The 17,592-nt window shown below is 47.1% G+C and overlaps 1 protein-coding gene across 1 annotated transcript; it reads right to left on the bottom strand.

Annotated features, from left to right (window-relative positions):
- Window positions 1–8,699: 8,699 nt before the first annotated feature.
- LOC124465403 (RNA-binding protein Nova-1-like) lies at window positions 8,700–14,031 on the bottom strand (the record flags this gene model as incomplete). The annotated part of the gene is made up of 1 exon (XM_047017164.1): window positions 8,700–14,031. A coding segment is annotated over one exon (1,017 nt), but the record flags the coding sequence as incomplete, so codon positions are not given.
- Between the last annotated feature and the right edge of the window lie 3,561 nt (window positions 14,032–17,592).

Below are 17,592 nucleotides of genomic sequence, written 5' to 3'. Positions count from 1 at the left end.
AATATTACAACAGTAAAATATATGACAAAAGAAAACATACAAAATTACAATCATTGTTCATTATTTTGCTTATCTGACTGGTATTCTGTAAATTAGAGGAAAGAAACTGTTTCAATCAAAGAAACATAAATCAAAATAAATCATTTAAATAAATACATATCAATGCTTTGAAATTGTCATGAAATTGTCAATTAAATAAGATTGATGATGATAACAATAACTAATTTGGCGTGTCATCTATCTCATTGAGTAAATTTCCTTCGCAAATATCCGAGAATAATCTGGAAGTAGATGACTAATTGTAATTTGGTTGGAAGTAGGATGTTTTTTCATGTTTGATGACAAAGTTGCCGTGGTGATGGCAAGGTTGCCGTGGTGTGTAGGTGCTGATGTAACCGAGGTAACTGAACCTCATTCAGACAGAAAGCAAGGAAGTTTTAAAGAAGGAGGTCTGAGGTGTTCTCAGGAGCTGCGTGTGTGTGTGTAATCTCTAAGCCTCCTTCTTTATAAATTCCTTGACAGGAAGCAGGAAGCTCAAAGAGGACAGGAAGGTTCTATCTACACAAACATGCAGTGAGTTGGTAGAACATTCAGGAAGGAAAGTACAGCCAAAATGCTATAGACCTGAGGCCTGGAAAAAGTCTGAATACAAATAGCATTATGTTTGTCCAAAAATATACACTCCAATTTTCAAATTTGAGCAGATAAAAAAAAAATCTTTATAAGCCATGATTAAATCTAGATTTGGGATTTTTAATGTTTTCTTTTTTTCTACAAAATGTCAATCAAAAAGACTTATCTTTAGTCATTTGGATATAATGAGTGTCAGATTGTTGAGAGGTGCAATACAGCCCACTGTAGATGAAAATCAAACAGATTTTCCTCAATTTCAAGTTGATGGAATGTTCACGTACCATTCAGTACGCATTTCTTGGTCACCTTAGAATAGAACAAACATTCAACGTATTTCTGTCACACAATTTCTTATATTCAGGATCGTCTAACAAGTTCTGTGCAAAACTCTCCTCACCCTCTCAAAGTTTTAATGCACACACACCATGCTTTTACTTTGTCGTGGAAGATATGACACGCACAGTCTGATATTTTCATCTTCTGAATCAACACTGCCCCAAATAGTTGATCTGCCACAGTTAGAGACCTGAAATATGTTCCCAGGAATTATATTAGGCCGCGCCACTTGCTGTGATTTGCCAGGGATTAAGTGCCTGTGTGTTTCCCAAATGCAAAACATATGTTGTTTGCTCTGGTAGACCCCCTGGCAGCGGGATGAAATCACAATGGACTGGGTTGGGCTGGGCAGGGCAGGGCTGGGCTGGGCAGGGCTGGGCAGGCCAGGGCTGGGCAGGGCTAGGCTAGACGATGCTGGGCTGGCATGTTGGCTAAGTGGATCCTTAGACAGGAAGTCCCTCAAGAATGGAAACAGACTAGATTTAAATTCAAGATCTTGGGGATGTGTTTTTGTCAACAGAGGACATTTATGTTACAATCTAGATCGCGCAAATCAAAAGACTATGATTTATTGTCATTTAACAGACTATTGTTTGACTTGACATTTAATCTGGTACTTTATCACAACCCTTTGGGAGATGTGCTCTCTGAAAAGGAGATTGATGCAAAAAATCTTAGTTCTTACTTTGCTATCAGAGGTCAAAGTGCATAGCAAAGACCGTAGTCTTCATTTTCCTAATTGAACCTTCAACCTGAGTGGGGATCGAACCTGGGTCTTCTGCATGTATAACATGAGACATATGGTTCCTCTGAGCACCTGCACTTGTACAGACATTCATCCCCATCCTGCTCTCCTACAGACCCAATGTGTTCCAGAGAACAACCACTCTGGGATTAGGTTTAGCCGTTTATCATTCTTCCTTTTTTTTGGTTTCTTTTCAGGGATGATGAATGAGCAAATGAGGACCGGGGGAAAGAGGAAGAAGGGAAATCAATAAGTAGCCTCCAGAAGGGGCGGGGGGGGGGGGGGGGGGGCGCTGTTAGCTGGAGCAGCTGGCCAGGCAAAGATGGAGCATCGTTGCAGCGACCCTGCTGGCTAGCCTTGTACGCTAGCCTGCTGGGAGGGGAGAGGAGTATATAAAAGAGGAGGAGGAAGGGGGGAGGAGAGGGCAAAGGCTAGGCTATATAGCGGGGCGCTAATTCGTCATCGTAGCAGGTTCACCAGATGCGCGACAATTTACATGGAAACTGTCAAGACCAGCACTCTTTATATGTCCCCAGATCTCCCTACAGATCTCTCTGGGCATCCCATCCTTTATTCCTGCTATTATATGAATCCAGGTGAAGCCCACTGAGGTATCACCCCTTAGGAAGTGCTGGATTTGCATACTCTTGTACAGCACGCGTTCTGCATGCACCTGTCTTTGCATGTGGAGGGTTACGAACGCATCGTCCGTACACAGTGCAAAAATACACTCTTGAGGGAGATGGGATGTTCTTACAGACACACTTACCTGCTTACAGCTCACAGCTGTTCAAAAAAACAACGCAGCATCTACCTTAGAGACCTAGTCGGTCATCGCTAACATCACCTGGAGACTCTGACCAAAGGCACAAAACAGTTCTGGTATTGATCCATGCAGTTGAAGCTCAGGGGCTGAGCACACATTTCCTCTCACATTGGCAAATGAGGACGTTTTATTAGCTGCCTTAAAATACACACACGGTCTAACGTGTGTCTAGGAGTTGGATGTGCATCAACAGCACATCATCATCAGTGAACAAACGTCATCAACCATAGCTTCTGCTTCACTCTTATTTGGAGGAACTTCTTTAGAGTATGGAGGGGTAGGTGAGACTGGGACAGGGTTGTCAGACCATGCTGTGATTGCTGGGTACTCAGGGGACTCCACTATCGGTCAATAAGCCCACAGCTGACATGGAACTGGCCCAGCCATTGGCCAGCGGAGTACGTTGCAGGTGCTGATTGGCTGGCTGTTGACACATGGTGGATGCAGGGGTGTGGGTGTTTGCTGATTGAATGAGCTGGTGCACAGGGGAATTGTAGGTGGATGAGAATGTTCAGAAACCTTTGCGTTTGTTGAATTTGGACATTTGTGATGCTTGCAGGGATGAAGTGTGTGAGGGCAGACCCAATCTTTATGATTGTCTTTAAACCTTGGATAAACACCCATTATTACTGCCTTCACTTTCGTTGCAGTGAAAGTATGGTCTCAAAAACATTTGTATCCATACTGTCATTACCAAGACTAAACCTCATTTAAATTCAACAGGGAACATAGAAACTTACCTCTTATTGTTTTTGCCTACAGTCAAGACTGCAATAAATCTGTCTAATAATAAATAATTGTCAAAGCACTGTCTTTGGGCTCTGTCTTAGTACATTTACTGTATGTGTGGACTTTTATCTTTAAGACTTACAATATCTAGCTGATGCTTTGCTTCAATGGTTTATTTACCCATAATACCCATGTACAAATGAACAGAATCTTTACAACGTTGTGGTCACACATTTTTGCATTCATTGGTCCATAACCCCTCCGCATGGTGACATCACTAACGTAGACGTTGACACTAGCGTCACAAAGTACCATTCATTCTAACAGTTCCAAAAATGTATTTCATTGCAAAAACATAATAACATGCAATGATTCATAATCACATTACCTCAGGTCACATAGAAATAGTCATCGAAATTTCACCATTTTAGCAATACGTACTCTTTCAGAGAATTGGTTTGAAGTCCTACACATTCTTTTAACAGCGTTGGTCTCATTGAGGTTGTAAACATTACGTCATCGGCTAGCTCTTTCTCCAGGGATCCTATCATCCCTATGGGATAGTTGGTCAAATCACTAGATCAATCAAGCAAGAAATCAATTTGATTGAGAAACGTTTTCCAAGCGATCGTATAAATAGAGACATGTCAATCGTCTTTGGGTTTTCTTGGAATGCAATGGGGCAACATAATATATGAGAGACTACAGGGTGTGTTAGGTTACCTAAGTATGCTCAGGTAATCACTCTGACTTCCTGTCTGTGTCCCTTCCTTCCTCTCTACCTCTACATTCTAGAACTGAGGTTTCATGGTCAAGTGGGCGTGGCCTTGCAGACATTCTATTAACAGCCATGTTAGCGGCCCTGCAGGGGAGGAGGATGATTGGTCGGTCGGTCGGTCGGTAGGTTGAGTATCATGTGGGGGTGGAGTCAGGTTGTCGAGCAACCGGCTCCTCTGTTGACATGGAGACAGGTTAATGTGGTTCTGATCGGGTAACAGTAGTATGTTATGTTACTGATGGAGGACAGGTCACATGGTGCTGGTGTGTGGTAGGAGATGGCGCAGGAGGAGGGGGAGGTGGGGACAGTGGTTGGTTGGGTGTTGGGTGGTGGGAGGGGGTTATGAACGATATAGTAGACTTGGGTCACATGATGGTCGCAGCTATAACGTCAGGGGGTTCCATTGATAAATGGAAGCCTCCAGGTTATGATGCTTCGGTGAACGTTTACAGAACAGCCATCCCACGCAGGCTCAGGTGGTAGCCTTGGCGTTCACACACACTTCCTTACACACACATTCTATTTCACTTGTCCGCACACACACTCCTTACATACACACATTCTGTTTCACTTAGGTCCGCACACACACACACACCCCTCGTATGTATGGTATGGCCCTCCCACGTTTGAGCACATGGTGCGATGTGTTACTGTGATGGCTGTAGTGAGTGGGGAATAAGACAACAGAAGACAGGTGATGCTAAAATGAACATTTATAATGACTGTTGTTGCTGTCGCAAAATAATCCTTAAAAAAAACGACTCCATATATATTAGCACTAGATTGCCGACTTCACTGGTAATCCACAAGTCAATAAACACAACTCACTACTGTTTTTTTTTCTTTACAAACACAATGCTACAATTACATTAAATATTCAATACTCTTTAAGTCAGTTAATGAATGTTGTTAAAAGCAACCACTAAAATACTAAAAAACAAAACAATAATTCAACCTTTCCAGTCATTCCCTTTTTCTTGTTGTGTTGTCATTTATTAATAGTATATAATAGGCGGAGAAATAAATAGCTCATGAATGTTTTATCTGGAGATGGGACCGGCAGCATAACAGAGTGGAGCATAAAGCAATGATATGGTCAGTGTAGTTACGGCAGCATTGCGACACTCTCCCCCTCCTCGGACCCTAACCGCCCACACAGACAAATATAGGCTATGCCCCATGTAGGCATGAACCGTGACGAAGTCAAGTCGGTTTCAAATTCCTATTCACCCATGACCATTTAACTTTACGATTACCTCTAATCTCCCTATTCTTCGACCTATCCGTCATTGTGTAAACCATAGTGACTGTACTGCACATTGAGCTCCTTTCGGTAATAGCTCTTTCTTTGAACCCCCTCGAGTCATTCAAGGTTTAAATTCGAGTCAAGTTCCTGCTAATCGTTTATTCTCTCGCAGGTGTCTCCATGACTACCTCTGGAGAAAGATGGATGCCACTACGACTCATTACGAATGGTGAGGGTGATAACATAACTCCTCGTTTCCGACAGCTGGTACGAGGTTTACACATACTTGCGTCTAAAGCAGAACTAGCATGAAGGCTAAACAACAAACACAGCAGGCCAACAGCAATAACAACATCACAGACATATCACTGCAGCATAACTAACCTACTCATCTAACAAACTAGCTGGCTGACTAACTAACTAAGCGATGGTCGGGATGAAGGTGCGTCTGTCGTCTAGTTGTTCCACTAGTTGGGTTATGCTGCCAGTCCCAGTCAGTTGAACACGCCTCTTCATAACAGCTCAACAAAATCTGACAAAAGATATTTACAATGAGAGAGAAAAAATGATATTGTGGAGAAACAAGTTGTTTAGTTTTTTTTTGTTTGTCTGCATTTTTTTTTTTTTTTTTGGGGGGGGGGGGTGATATTTTTTCCGTTCTTTCATTCTCTTTCTTTCAATCTCTGAGAATTGTCCCAATGATGGTCAACAAACAAAAAAAATCCAATCATTTCAGCTAGCATTGCACAGTCTCAAAGAGGTTTGGATATGGGATGGATAGTTTAAGTCCAAACTGTTTGATGAACACAGAAGGGGGGAGGAAGAAGGTCAATCAAGTTCATGAGGGGGTGAGAAGTTCAAAGTTCAGAAGACAGAGGATGGCTGCGGCTGACGAGAACTCTCCTCACACCACGGTACGGAGTGTGTGTGTGTGTTTTAATGTTAAAGAAAAAAATCGTCATTAGAAATGGATTTTTTAATCTTTCCCATCGAAAATCAAATGGAGAGAGAGACTTGGGGGGTGAGGAGAAGTGACAGGCCTGTCCCCCCCCACACTATGGCACACAATCAATGATGTCCTGGAGGTTGAAGAGATGGCAGAGAATTAGGAAAAGCAGTTTATGGGAGGTAGCCAGCCGCTTACGGGTTAATCCTGCTCAGGTTTAGCTCTGGGTGGGTTGGTGGGGGGGAAAGGGGGGTTGTTTTTGATCGGTGTCTTTGAGTGATGCTGAGGCGTCATGACTGACATCATGTTATGGTGGAAACATGCTGGCTTCATGGGTGCGTCCAATGGATGTCCAACACACAAGAGAACTCAAAAACGTTTTGGAATGGTTCTGGATTCTATTTGGCACTCGGGGCAAGGGTTGTGGGTGAGGGGGTCTCTGGGAGGAGGGGGTAGGTGGTGCAGCACAGGGTCGGAGCAGAAGTGTGGGGGTGTGGTCGGAGAAAGTGGGGGTGGGGGGCAGTGAAAGTGCAAAAAAGGCTGGGAGAAAAGAGGGGGGGAAGTAAACAGGTACACATGAATGGCATTTTGTTATAATTGGTCTAGGTTAGAGAGAGAGCGTAGTACAAATACAACTAAAACAACTAGAAAACAAGAAAATCAAAAAATAAAAACATCCAGAGAGAGGAAACAGAACAGTGATATGACAGAATGCAGTCTAAAGTTGCTGGTGCTTCAATGGGCTCAAACTCTTGCGTGACCCTGGACTTCTGTCATGTCTGGCAGGGGTTTGGGGGTGAAGCTGAGGGGGGTGGGGGAGTGAGGGGGTGGGTGTGGGTGAAGGCGGTGTGTGGGGGGGGCGGAAGGTGGTTGGGAGGGGTGGGGAGTTGAGCACTACTGTACAGCCACACACCCACTGACATGTGATGATGTCACCTGGAGACAGGTAAAGAGAAGTTTGCATTCCTCTGCAGCACGTCGCTATGACAAACACGTCACCTAGCAACATAGACAAGACACTGCGATGTCCACCTACTGCAGACAGTTGGGAGAAAGGGGGGGGGGGGAGGAAGATAGAGAAAGGGAGAGAGAGAGCTAGACAACAGCACATGCACAGCTATATATGCAGTAGAACACACCTTCAGTACGCCAGTGTTGTGAAACCTTGTCTGGTCTGCAGTGCTTGACACTAGTTTACACTATCAATCAGGTCTCACTAGAAGCACTAGTAAATCTGAAGATAATTTAGATTATCGCAGAGATATGACACTAATATTTGACTTGGATGTCAACAAATGCACTCAACCTCTTTTCATGACATGAATGAAAAGCCAGGGCCCCAGTCGACAGCGTTGCCGCGGAAAATACTGGCAATGTTTTGACATCCTTACGTTTCCCCTCTCCATATTGTGGGTCTTGGAAAGCGTGTGTTTCTGTCACAGGACCAGATCTGGGGAGCAGAGAGCGTCAAACACACTCTGTCCTCAATTCAGCCAGAGACCCATGGGAGAGGAGAGACGCAGGGCTGAGCTGCAACGGAGCGAGAGAAAGCACTCTGACTATGTGTGTCTCATCCAGCACACTAAACACTCTGGCTCTACATGGCCTGGACTGAGACACTGTGTGTCAACCTCCTATCTGGAAGAGAAACATCAGAGGTCGTCCTTCCAGTTGTACGGTAGGACTATGAAGAGAGAGAGAGATAAGGTGCATGATTATACACAAACTAGCTGAAGCTTAGGCAAGGATAGACGGAAGGTTAGATGTCCAAAAGGCCTGACGAGGCCTACCTGATATGTAGCTCTATTTGACCCACCAAACACAGAAACACTCTAATCTACAATAGGTTCCAGAACGTCTAGGAGAGTGATATCGAAACTTAAGCAGAGGTGAATACATTCATGGAACCTAATTAGCTCCAAAGAAACCTATTTTTTTCTTTTGAATTTTTTTCGCAACCAGAACATCATAAAAAGGATTTAAAGTATATTGAAATGAAAGTTATCTCTCGAAGAATAATTTTATGCCTAGACAACTTAAACCCAAAATAGTCATTCAGGCGTTTAGTTAAATTCATATTTGTTCAAGAATGTCCCTGTTATTTACTGGGACATTACGGCTTGAATCAGGCCCACCCACAAGAAAGGTCTCCAAACCACTTTATTTCACCTGCTTGGTCATAGTGAATCACAACTAATGCTTAAAATGTGTTAAATGTATATCAATATGCTCTTCCATTGTTGGCATGCAAAGATTTGTCTCGAAAATGAACACAGCCTAATTTTTATAATTTTTTTGTAGTATTTTTGTTTCTTCTATTTTTTGTTGTTGTCCACGCTTCACTTTTATATCATGCAATATAGACGTGCAAAAAAGATAACAGCTATCTCCACAAAATACATTTTCAGAACTATAAAAGGCTGTAGTAAGAATGCTAGTCACTTCCTTAGCATAACCATGCTAACTTAGCTATAGGTTGACTCCTCCCCTAGCCCCCCCCCCGAGTCCTAGTGCTTTGATTGGCTAACAAGGTGGCTTCCTGCCTCCCTCACAGTCTCTACTCTCATGGCAGGTTAGAAAGGGGCTGGAACTAACAACTCAACATTTTATGTATATTTTGATCAAAGTCTATTTCTTAAAAACTAACTTTTCCTATTTCAATTCTACGTAAATTATAAATATGGTTTGTTTGGCACTTTTCACATTTTTTTGTATAAAAGTATGCTTCTTCTCATCTAAAGGTGTTTAAATCCCACAATTTTACAGTTTCAGTTTCTGTAAAGCTCTATTTTGGCACAAGTTTATTTTTTTAGGTTGGTTCTTACACTTTGTTCTTATACAATTATTATCATCTTATTATTAGCACATGAGCGTTTATTACAGCTCTCTGAAATAGAATGTCCCGCTAACTGAAAGATCCGATATGTTTTACCTTTTCTTTTTTTGAGTACATCACTTATTAAATAGCAGCATTTTCACAAATTAAAAATTAGTTAATTATGTAAACCTACTGAACATCTATAGGTAAAATCCAAAGCTTCTACAACAGACAGAAGAGAAAGACAAGACAAGACGACATGCTACTACGTGTATTGCTTCCAGTACTCATCACATTATAGCTAGATCCCCTAAATTACAAACAAAACTAAAATGGACGCCCTAAGACCATGTCCACGTAGGGTCATCACTGATATGAAGAAAACAGACGTGCCTTGAAACGCTTCGTTGGCACCTTCTCACGGCCTCGCACTACAGATATTACAAAATGTGTTAAGTCACAGTACTATAATAATATAACCTACATCCAGTAATATATGTCCTTAATGAGCAATAATTCCCTTATTTGATCTCACAATCTATGTGCATGTCTCGATAAGCATATGTATTTGTGCATGTGTTTCCTAGGTAACATACTCCTAAAGGTTGTAACAACACCGCATAAAGGATCATTCCAAACTACTAGCCAATGGGAGTTCAGATTAGGAGCTAGTTGCTTTTTGCCCTATAGCTGCCTGGTAACATGTTATTTTCCCCTAGAAACAGTTCCACTGCAAAAGGGCAGCATTGCCACACGGAGTGTTCTAGAACACGGACACTACATTCTAAACTCTGTCATAGACAACCCGGAGTATTCTCGTCCCCATCCCCCCCCTGATTGGCCTGTAGTTGTAGTGATCTGGGAGGGGCAAGCGGAGGAGACATGCGTCGCAACACCAGACAGATTCACCCATGGAGTGATGTGGGAGGAGAGGGTGTAAGAATGGGTGCACTAGGGTGCGGCTGGAGGGGAGGGGGGGTTGAGGGAAGGTGAGGAGATATAGTGAATGGGGTTAGATGGAAATAAAGAAGCCTCCTTACCAATCTGTGGAGATGTGCCCTGTCTGTCTGACTGTTTGACTGTCTGTGGAGATATGCCCTGTCTGTCTGTCTGACTGTCTGACGCTCCAATAGACTTGAAGAGAATGTTCACGATAGCTCAGAGCTTGAGAGAAATTAAAACGTTGATTTTTGTGTTGGGGTAGATTACGTTTCCTCACCAAGGAATCATGTGGGATTGTTTTGTGCCCCCTTCTCTGAATATCATCCAAATATTTCAAATGTTTACTATCAGGGTTATCTGCAAGCCTGGTATGTGCTGTAACTGTTGGGTGAATATTAACCACCAACAGATGCAAACCGGCATTCAGACACCTGTAACTCCTCCCCAATCCCATCTGCCAAAATAAACAATCCATTTCCATGACTGCAGATTTCACTGGGCAAGATGAGGACCGTAAGCTAGTTATGAACCGGAATCCAATCGGTCAGAAAGATCATAGGAAACAGACCAGATCGGACTCTCTCATTGTGACAACCTGGACAGATATGCAGACTATTCTTGGGGAGATATGTTCAGTCGGCGGATGTTTCTAATGCGTATACATTTCCCTGCCATTTTACTCCTGTGACCATGTCCTCGCGACACACAAGGCCCGACCTAGGAGCTTGAGGACAAGCTCTTGTTTCACAGTGCATTAAGACCAGATTCAGTGTACTCCGATTGCAAAAAGAAAACGAACAGCAACGAAAACAAACAATAAACCAAACCGAAAGAAAAGGGCATCTTTCTCAGCTGCTGGGTGTGTAGGTGAGCGAGCGGGAGGGGATTGCAGCGGTGTCCCGAGATCAGGACAGCTCACCTCCCTGACAGGCGCCGCCGTCCCACTCGATCCCCGTTAGGACGATCGACGTGGCTCGCTTCACCTCGCAGCCAGAGGAACGCTTTGATCTGGGCTTTTGGTCAGGGAGGCTGCGCCTAGCGCTGTTTGTCCGCCGCGGACGTGCGATCGCCGCCGGATGGACGGGCCGACCGCAACGCCCTCCTCGGCAGTGGATCCTAAACGATCGACTTTTCCCTTTTTTTTTGTGTTCGTTTCAGTGTCGAGCCCTGTCCTCAGTAGTCTGTTAGTGTGTCCTTGCAGGTTTGGGGCTCTGGACTTGAAGTGCTCCACCTCTGTGGCTAAGACCCAGCCTGTCTAGGCGGTCTGTGTGTGTGTGAGAGCGTGTGTGTTTGTGTGTGTGGGCCCAGGCTGAAGTGCAGAGTTCTCGTGGCTAAGCTTAATATACCAGACTGGACCAGACCAGACTAGACCAGAGACCAGTCACAGTGCTGGTCTTACACTTATAAGACATACATCGTTTTGAGTGAACTATTTACCACCATAAAACTGAAGGGACGGAAGATTCAAACTAGAGTTTTGTTGCGACTATGGAGAGCAATGTTATGCCCATAGAGAAAGCTGCACTTGTGCCTTTAGTGTTGTTGTTTTTGAAACTAACAAGATATGTTACGCTGAAATCTGCTATCTTGATATAGTATATTCCCTCTTAGCATCAAAGTGGTGTCATTGTGTTTCCTGTGTGTGTGTGCGTGTGTTTCTATCCTGCTCCACACTGACTGGGTACACACACTGCACCCCCCGGCTCCCAAAGTGGGTCTGTTATCTTCCTATCTTATTACAGGACTTAAATAAGACATATATTACACTATGTGACATACCATTCATATTCAATCCACTTATTAAATAAAAAAAGAAATATTCAAATCAAAAAATATAGTCTTTACATTCATGTCAACCTGAATTCACAGATTAAAAAAACAACTGAATATATCGATCTTTATGGGTGAAATCATATTAATAAATAATGACGATGGAGATGATATCTAATCATAAGAATAACATTAATATAATCATCGTATCGGACTGCAAGCGTTTGTTGAGAGAAAGCCTCAGGGTCTGTGGACTGTGTGAATGTGTGTGTAATTTCTCGCTCGGTGATCTATGACCGGCCCAACCCGGAGCTTTGAGATCATGCGTGAGCGGTCGCCTGCATGGGGCCTTGAGCGTCTCTACATACGTGTACACACGTGTACGTGTCACTTCTGTGTACACACGTGGGGAGGCAGGGGCGTTGCATGCACCTGGGTGAAACACGGCCACAGGTAGCTACGCCTTGCGGGTCAAACTCTAGAAAACACTGGAGGGGGTGAACCTGGGACTGCCTGACTCCCCCCACCACCCCCCACTTGGCCCAAGGGCGGGGCTGAGTGAGGGTGGGGGGAGGGGCGAGGGGAGGGGGGTTGTCATGGACTACAGGGATGTTCTTCCGATCTCAAACCAAGCTGATGCTTGCAGTCTTATGGGAACCTTCTAGGGGAGATAGTTTTGGAACACAGTGAGCGCAGGGATGGGCCGGGGCAAATTGAGAACTGAAAGTAAAGAAAAAAGGAAAATACCCTATCTTGTGAGCTACATGGGGGTGGAGGTGGGGGAGGGGCTGATTCCATGGGGTGGACCCCCAGTACCCCCACCGCCCCACCCGCTCTAACCCACAATGCAGCACGGCAGCATGCCAGTCTAACTTGGCATTCACCACTGTCCGGAGAATACACAGAACGACAGAAAAAAATATTAATTTACTAAAACAATAAAACAAAACAATAAAAAATCCCGAAAGATCAAGACTTAAGTAATAAAACCCTTATTTACATTTTACACATTTTTTTTTCTTGGTTTTTCGGCTCGCCACTTTCTCCTCTCTCCCAGCAGATTTTTGCGTCGCATCATTTTTAGAATACTGAAAACACGAGGAAAACACGCGATTCCCTCTCCGACATTCCGGCTCTCCTCCTCTCTCTTCCGTCACTCACTCTCTCACATTCCATTCCTCATCCGGCCCCCACGCTTTTTTTTCCCCCTCCACTCTTTTATTTTCTGTTTCTCCGATCCCTATTTTAGCCCACCTTCTGTGGGTTGGTGGCGCGTACCCCCTGCTCGTACGTGATTCGCTGGCTGATCAGGTACTGCGCGGCCTGTGTGGCGGCCTGGGAGCCCGTGATGGTGACTTTACGGTTCCGGGTTCCCGGGATGAACTCGCCCTTCTTGGAGATCTGGATCCTGGCGCCAGTCAGCTCCTGGTACTCCACTAGCGTTTTCCCCCCTTTCCCTAAAATGGCTCCCACCAGATTCTCAGGCACGGCGATCTCCACCACTTCCTTAGCGCCTTCCGCCAGCTTCTCTGTCGCTAGCAGCGAGGACGCCACCAGCGGTGACGCTGCGCTCAAGTAGCCATTGGTCGCCCCAGCGGCCGCAAGCGAGCCCAGCGAAAAGCCCCCAAGGCCGGCCGGGTGGCCCGCGCTGGTGGAGGCGTCGCTAGCGTAAGATGCTAACAGGTTAGCGGCGGCTGCTGCTGCTGGGTTGGCGTTAGCCGCCACGGCAGCTAGCACCCCGCTAGCAGCAGCAGGGTTGAGACCCAGGCCCAGGGAGTTGGTGTTGTAGCCGTAGCTGGCCAGCGTGTTGAGAGCCGAGGTGATGGTCAGCAGGTCGTTGCCTGAGAAGCTAGACATGGTGGTGGGGAAGGCACCCACGCCCGCGAGGCTGGCCTGGCCCAGGAGGCTGGAGGCCGTGGCGGCAGCAGCGGCGGCTGCGGAGGGCATCACCTCAGCAGAGTTGGCGTAGGGGGAGCCGGTGGGGTTGGAGTTGGCCACGGGGCCCGAGATGTTGGAGTAGGAGATGTTGAGGCAGCTGCTGCTCTGTGGGTCCTCCTGGATCTTCTGGACGATGATCTCCACCGCCTTGCGGTTCTGCTCGGGTTCCCCGCTGATGGTGACCACGCGCTCTTGCAGGTTGATACCCTCGGGCTTCTGGGACAGCTGCACCCAGGCGCCGCTCTGCTCCATCACCGCCTTCACTGTGGCCCCGCCCTTACCGATGATCAGGCCTGCCGTGCTGTTGGGCACGATCAGCTTGGCCTGGGGGCAGGGAGGGGCGAGGGAGAGAGGGGGCGAGGAGAGAGGGGGAGAGAGCGAGAGAGAAAGAGGAGAGGGAGATCATAGGAACAGGAAGGTGAGCAGAGGGAGAGAAAGAGAGACAATGAATGGGAGAGAAGGAGGATGGGAGAGAGGGGGGAAAGAGACATGGAGAGAGAGGAAACAGATTTATGGTTATTGCACTGTTGTCCATTTACTCCATTCTGCAGAACTGTGTGATCAATTAATGAAGTAGTTAAATCTGCAGCAAATGGACAGAGTAGTTTAACAGTGACTAATTGACTGCTATTTTGAGGGACAGAGAGCAGGGTGACTCAGGAGAGGAGACACACACTCCAGAAACCGCCAGAACAAGTGATGGAGGAATGGACACGACCAGCAGAGAGAGACGTGCTTGAGTAGAACCAGCGTGTCACATTCCAGAGAGAGAGGGGATCTCAAGCTTGAAAGGAGGGCGAGAGACAGCAGTGGACATGTAAAGAAAGAAAGAAAGAAAGAAAGAAAGAGACCAAGACCCGACACAGACTGATACAGAGAGCACAATGTAGAACGGACGGTTTCCAACATTAAAAATGCATTAACAAGGAGTTAGAGAAGGATAGAAGAGAGAGAGAGGAAGTGAGAGAGAGAGGGAGGGTGGGGGAAGGAGAGAGAGTTTTTCTCCTCTGTTTCCTGGCTGTGAATCACTGCTTCTAAAGAGGGTTCTCGTGAAAAGGCCTGACTCCCAGGGGTCAACGTTGCCACGGCAACCCTGCTCCAGCTTTCAAGGGGTGGTGAAAGGGAGCCGCAGCGACGCGTAGCAACCGACGCAGACGCACACACACCCACATCCACACACGCGCACAAACACTCGCACGTTTCAACACACACGGCCGTTAAAAGCAGTACACACTTTGCATATACCTTCCGGTGTGTATTTACATTACACTTGTACATCGTGCATTTATAGTACACTTAACACACACAGACGCACACACTCCACACCACACTTCTGATACGATCCATGTGCTCTCCCAGAACCCTGGCACGACAGAGACTGTGACGCCGAGTGTCTCCGTCTGAGGTTAGGGTTAGCCTGAAGCCTTATCCCCTCCCTGCAGAACCACCCCACTACAGCGCCATGACAGGGTTGTCTGTGTGTTCACGGGACGTCATGACGATGGACGCCGTGGCGAGAGGAAGGTTTGTCCTTCCAAGAGGATGAGAGGAGGGGAGTGTGAACTGAGGAGACAGAGAGAAGGAAGGGAGGATAGAGAGAGAGAGAGATAATGTAGGGTGTTTGTTTGCATGGCCTACATGTTTCTTTATCATGCTAAGCCTCATTCTCTCCCTTTCTCTCTCTCACCCGCCCTCTCTCTCTCTCGCTCTCTCTCTCTCTCGTTTACTGCAGTACAAAAAAAACAACCCAATGCCTCCGTCAAGCTGTGTGTATGAGTGTTTGAGAGTGTATGTGTACGCTTGTGTGTGTGTGTGCAGGGCCGGCGCGCGTGTGTGTGTATGTTCTCTGTAGGCGTGTTTACCTAAGCCACCATGGTGGTGTTGAATTTACATAGAAATGGAAAAATTAACTGAACTAAGGAGATAAAGCCCTGACTTCAATGACTGCAAACCCTCCTGAAAGCCGTGATTCAGCGCGCGGGGGGGGGGGGGGGGGGGGGGGGGTGTTAGTGAAGCACCCAGCGTGCCCATGTGTTTCAGGACAGGAGTCTTGTGGGTGGGGGGGACAGAGCGGTCAGCCCATAGCTCACAGACATGAGTAGCTGGAGCGGGGGGGGGGGGGGGGGGCGCTCGCTCCGGTTCCGGAAGAGTACACACCTTCAGCCCCGAGTCTCTAGCTGTTCAAACATTTTGTGAATGGAGAGGCAGGGAGGTAGAGAGGCAGAAAGGTAAGGAGGCAGGGAGATCGGGAGGCAGAGGCAGGGCATTAAGCTGTGTTTCAGCCAAGCCCCCATTTTGCGCTGGATGAAAGAAGAGAGGGAGAGGAGGCATAGAAGATGCTCCCGAGAATCCTTTTCATCTTCCGCCTCGCAAAATACACACACACACACAACGTACGCACACACACACTCTCTCAGTCGCTGTATCTCTCGCGCACACGCGCGCACGCTGAGCCGGGTGTGTGTGAGGTAAGACAGCCCTGTGCGAGGTGTGGGACACCATCAGCCCTAACGATGGAGGCGGCACTGCTCTGACATTGAGCTGCTGCATGTTTAATGAGGCTCCCTCACGCCGCTCACACTGCCCGTCCCCTTGTTCTCCCTGCTCTGGGTGGGAGGCCACCCCCCCCCACACACTGCCCCCCCATCCCCTTCTCCTTCCTCCCCCCATCCTCCCTGTCTTTCGGTTTTCCGTTGTCGCTCTCCTCGTCGCAAGCGCCCATTTTAATTTGAAATAATCGTCTCGTCGTCCCTCCGAGTTTGAGCTGACGCCCGCAGTTCTATTTTGAAGGCTGTGTGTGTGTGTGAGAGAGAACAGCAGAGTGTGCGTGCGCTGGAGAGCGGGCTGCTGATTGTGGAGTGTGTGTGTGTGTGTGTGTGTGTGTGTGAGACTGTGAATGTGTGCGTGTGTGAGAGAGAGAGACTATGTGAGTGTGTGTGGCAGTGTGTGTGTGAGAGTGTGTGTGCGTTGCGGAGTTAAGAATAGAGCTTTGTGGACAGATAAATGGGCTGAGCTGAGATAGTGCTGCTGAACGGGGCTAATACTGAGACTGGAGCCCTCTGCTCCCCCTGCAGTCAGGGAGGCCGGGAGGGGGAAGGGAGGAGGAGGACAGAGGGAGGGAGGGGGAGGGAGGGAGGGAGGATGAGAGAGGGAGGGAAGGAGGGAGGGAGGAGGAGAGAGGAGGAGAGAGAGAGGCAGGAGGAGAGGGAGGGAGGACAGAGAGAGGAGGAGAGAGAGAGGCAGGAGGAGAGGGAAGGAGGACAGAGAGAGGAGGAGAGAGAGAGAGAGGGAGGAGGAGAGGGAGGACAGAGAGAGGAGGAGAGAGAGAGGGAGGAGGAGAGGGAGGACAGAGAGAGGAGGAGAGAGAGGCAGGAGGAGAGGGAGGACAGAGAGAGGAGAGAGAGAGGGAGGAGGAAAGGGAGGACAGAGAGAGGAGGAGAGAGAGAGGGAGGAGGAGAGGGAGGGACAGAGAGAGGAGGAGAGGGAGGACAGAGAGAGGAGGAGAGAGAGGGGGAGAGAGGACAGAGGGAGGAGGAGAGAGAGAGGGAGGAGGAGAGTGAGGGAGGACAGAGAGAGGAGGAGAGAGAGGGGGAGAGAGGACAAAGAGAGGAGGAGAGAGAGGGAGGAGTAGAGTGAGGGAGGACAGAGAGAGGAGGAGAGAGAGAGGGAGAGAGGACAGAGAGAGGAGGGAGAGAGGGAGGGGAGAGAAGGAATGGGGGGGCAGGGAAAATTGGGTGTTAAAAGAGAGTTGTTAGAACAAGCTTTCTCAGATAACAACACACACACGTACATACTGTGCACACACATACACACACCACTAGCTAATAAGGCTGACATTATCAAAGAGAATGACTGTCTTGGTGTTGCTTTGAAGCCAACAGATAC

The sequence above is a fragment of the Hypomesus transpacificus genome, unplaced genomic scaffold (genome assembly GCF_021917145.1).
Source record: "Hypomesus transpacificus isolate Combined female unplaced genomic scaffold, fHypTra1 scaffold_487, whole genome shotgun sequence".
Classification (NCBI taxonomy): domain Eukaryota; kingdom Metazoa; phylum Chordata; class Actinopteri; order Osmeriformes; family Osmeridae; genus Hypomesus; species Hypomesus transpacificus.
Note: the sequence above shows the minus strand (reverse complement) of the source record. Positions and strands in the feature narration are given on the sequence as shown.